At 45.0% G+C, this 3,153-nt stretch overlaps 1 protein-coding gene across 1 annotated transcript; it reads right to left on the reverse strand.

Moving 5' to 3' along the window:
- Positions 1 to 1,803: 1,803 nt before the first annotated feature.
- On the reverse strand, positions 1,804 to 2,935 carry DEFB121 (defensin beta 121). Its single transcript, XM_021712353.1, is given in 2 exon segments — positions 1,804 to 1,976; positions 2,878 to 2,935. Coding segments are annotated over 2 exon segments (231 nt in total).
- Positions 2,936 to 3,153: the final 218 nt, after the last annotated feature.

Consider the following 3,153-nt stretch of genomic DNA (forward strand, 5'->3'; position numbering starts at 1 on the left):
TCCAGCACTTTATTTCAACTTTAAGAGTTATTAACCTGGAGAAATAGAAGTTGCTGGCAAGACGGTGAAGGGGGATCTTAATTTTTTATAGACAGAGAATTGCTATGCGGAACCTAAAAGGAGGAAACTGTGGAGTGAGATAAACCTTGACGCAACTTACAATTATCAAGAACTGAGGCCGGGCTCGGTGGCTCAGCCTGTAATCCCACACTTTGGGAGACCGAGGTGAGTGAATTGCCTGAGCCTGCGGGTTCGAGACCTCATCTCTACAATAAATCAAAAAAGTTAGCCGGGCATGGTAGTGCGCGCCTGTAGTTCCAGCCACTTGGAAGGCTGAGGCAGAAGGATCGCCGAAGCCCAGCAGGTCGAGCCTGCGGTGGCCGGGAGCGGCCACTGCACTCCAGGCTGGGTGACAGAGTGAGACTCCAACTCAAAAAAGGAACTGAAATGTGTGCTAGATTCTCTGTTAGGCACTTATCTGTCATCTCATTTACCTCCCATGACAACCCTATGCCTTTGGTAGGAAAGGTTCCATTTTAGAGATGAGAAAACAAAGCAGAGAGGGTTAAATGGTTTGTCTAGAGTCATACACCTGACGTGTGATTATTCAAGAATTTGAACCCAGATCTATTGATTCTGAATCCAATACTCTTCTCTTGACAGCTTTGGTGATACTTGGACACTGACACCAAGTCTGGAATTTTTCATCAGGAAGGTGAACTGGGGGCATAAGGCTGAAACCAGATCTAGGACTCTAATAATAAAGGGCTGAATAAGAGGCAGGTGACTCCAAACAGAACTTTTCAACTCAGGATAAAGAATCAAGTTTGTTTGGTTTTTGTTTTGTTTTGTTTTTTTGTTGGACAAATAAGAAACAAGAGTTGGAAATACCTGGCTCCATGGCCCAGATCATGGGGCTGAAAGTCATAAATCTCTGATGTTTCGGCTCAGGATAAGTCCTGGAAAAGGATTGGCCAACAGTTCAATGTCCCACGCCTCGACTAGAGGGAATGAAGAGAGATGGATCCACACAGGGCCTGATGCCAGCTCTCCAACGTGAGGAAAATGTATGAGAAGCACAATGCTGTAGTCCCTGAAGGGCGGAACTGCCGGTATTATCAGGGGAAAGTTGAAGCCTTGGTATGAAAGTAGAGAGAAACTGTGGGCTAAAATGGGCTCTTGTGTTCACCACAGATTCTTGCTTGCCTCTGTCTCCCCTAAAATACTCAGAGATTGGGGTCCGCAGTCTGCCTTATCCGTATATCCTTTATATGACTCTAAAGCCATACTGTCTAGTACCATAATCACTAGCCACATTTAGCCATATATATTTCAGTGTAGATTAAATTAAATTAAAACTTCAGTTCCCCATTTGCACTAGACATATTTCAAGTGCTCAGTAGCCACATGTGGTTGGCAGCTACCATATTGGAAAACACTGATATGAAATATTTCCGTCATTGCAGAAAGTTCTATTGGCTGTGCTGGTCTAGCAGAAAGCACGAATCGAATGGATATGGTGAGTATTCTTTCATTTATATCCTCTGGGACCAGCTATGAGCCAGCAGACTAAGAGTTATTTGCAAGGCTGAGATTATTACTATTAACTGGTTCGCCCTTTTCTTCCTAACACACACACACACACACACACACACACACACACACACACACACCTTTCTTTTTTATTTACTTGTCTCTATGAATAACTAGGTGGAACTGTCGGACAGAAACAAGGTACAGCCAAGAATCATTTAATGGAACTTTGGTATCATGATGTTGAGACTCAAGACTGAGAGAGAGGTGTCAGGCTACAGAAGTTGATTCCAGGCTTCCACCTGTGATTGGGACATTCGGTTAGACAGGTACGTACTTAGGATCCACACAGCACTTGTACTCAGTTTTGCATAATATGTAGAATACTTCACCCGCTCTACACGTTGTTCTGCACCTGCCTGACTTACCCCAACACTTCATGACTGAAAGCAAAAAGGAAGAGAACGGAGTCAGTCTTAAAAGAAAGCAGAAGAGTGGGGGAGGGAGCGATTATTGACCAGTATCCTTTCCTTGTCCACTCATGTCCCCTGTTACAGCCCTCAAAGTTTCCCCCACTCAGTGGCATGAGTCCCACTAGGCAGCTTCTTCTCCTTGGCCAGATTCTTGAGAGAGACAAGAGGGCTCTCTCTCCCCTGGGTTTTATTTCTCCAATATTATTAAGGTACCAAGGTGCCCAGGATCAATTAACCACCTTTTCCCTTTGCTCTTTCATACTTCCTCTGGTCATATCAATGAAAGATGACAGGAACCTGAAAGAAGATCATTTGATCATCTGCAAGTCTTCCAGGGCATCTACAAAACTCACAAGAACATCACACTGCCTTCCAAACAATATCCTGGGACTTTTCACTGGCCTTAACCAGTCAAATGAATTATGAACAGCTTCTCTGGGAAAGCTGAAACCTAAGGTAACCCAGGGAATTTGAGTAAATAAGTAGAATCAGAATCTAAGCTATCATTTTTATAGCCGCAACAATAGATCAAAACTCAAATTTTCTCAAAGAATGCTTATGGAAAAGCCCGCATCTCTTCTACACTCCATCCCCAAATCCCTCTCTTCACACCCCACCCCACCCCCAGGTCTTCATGTCCAGCTTTTCCAGAACCAACCAGAGAAGAGGTCAGAGTGGTCAAGTAATGGGCACTGAGAAGACCAATTGGTACCTGAGAACACAAACTTTTCCTTGACTAGAAAGATCACCCAAAGACCTCTGTGGAAGCTGCCAGGCTATTCTCCCAGCCCAAGTTATCAGAGCCCCCAGAGTTCCCTGAACATGCATCAGGTTCCCTGACTCACATCCCCTTGGGAGAGATCCTGTTTACCTGGGGTGACCTGGGCCAGAAGCAGGGTAACAGTCAAAATCAGGAGAAGGAGCTTCATGAGTGACAGGGGCTCAGGGAGGGATTGGAAGCTTCTGAACTGGTAAGACAGGCTGACACAACTCCATTCTGGGAAGTCCAGAGACTGGTATTTATTGCCCTAAGGAGCAGGGCTGAGCCATGATCAGTGAACCAGAAAGGGAACAATCATCTGAGATCAGATAAGCAGGCAAATAGTCAACCCACACTGGTTAAGGAGTCTGGAAAAGGAGGAAGGGA

This window comes from Carlito syrichta, unplaced genomic scaffold (assembly GCF_000164805.1).
Source record: "Carlito syrichta isolate Samal-C Ts95f unplaced genomic scaffold, Tarsius_syrichta-2.0.1 Scaffold303207, whole genome shotgun sequence".
Classification (NCBI taxonomy): Eukaryota; Metazoa; Chordata; class Mammalia; order Primates; family Tarsiidae; genus Carlito; species Carlito syrichta.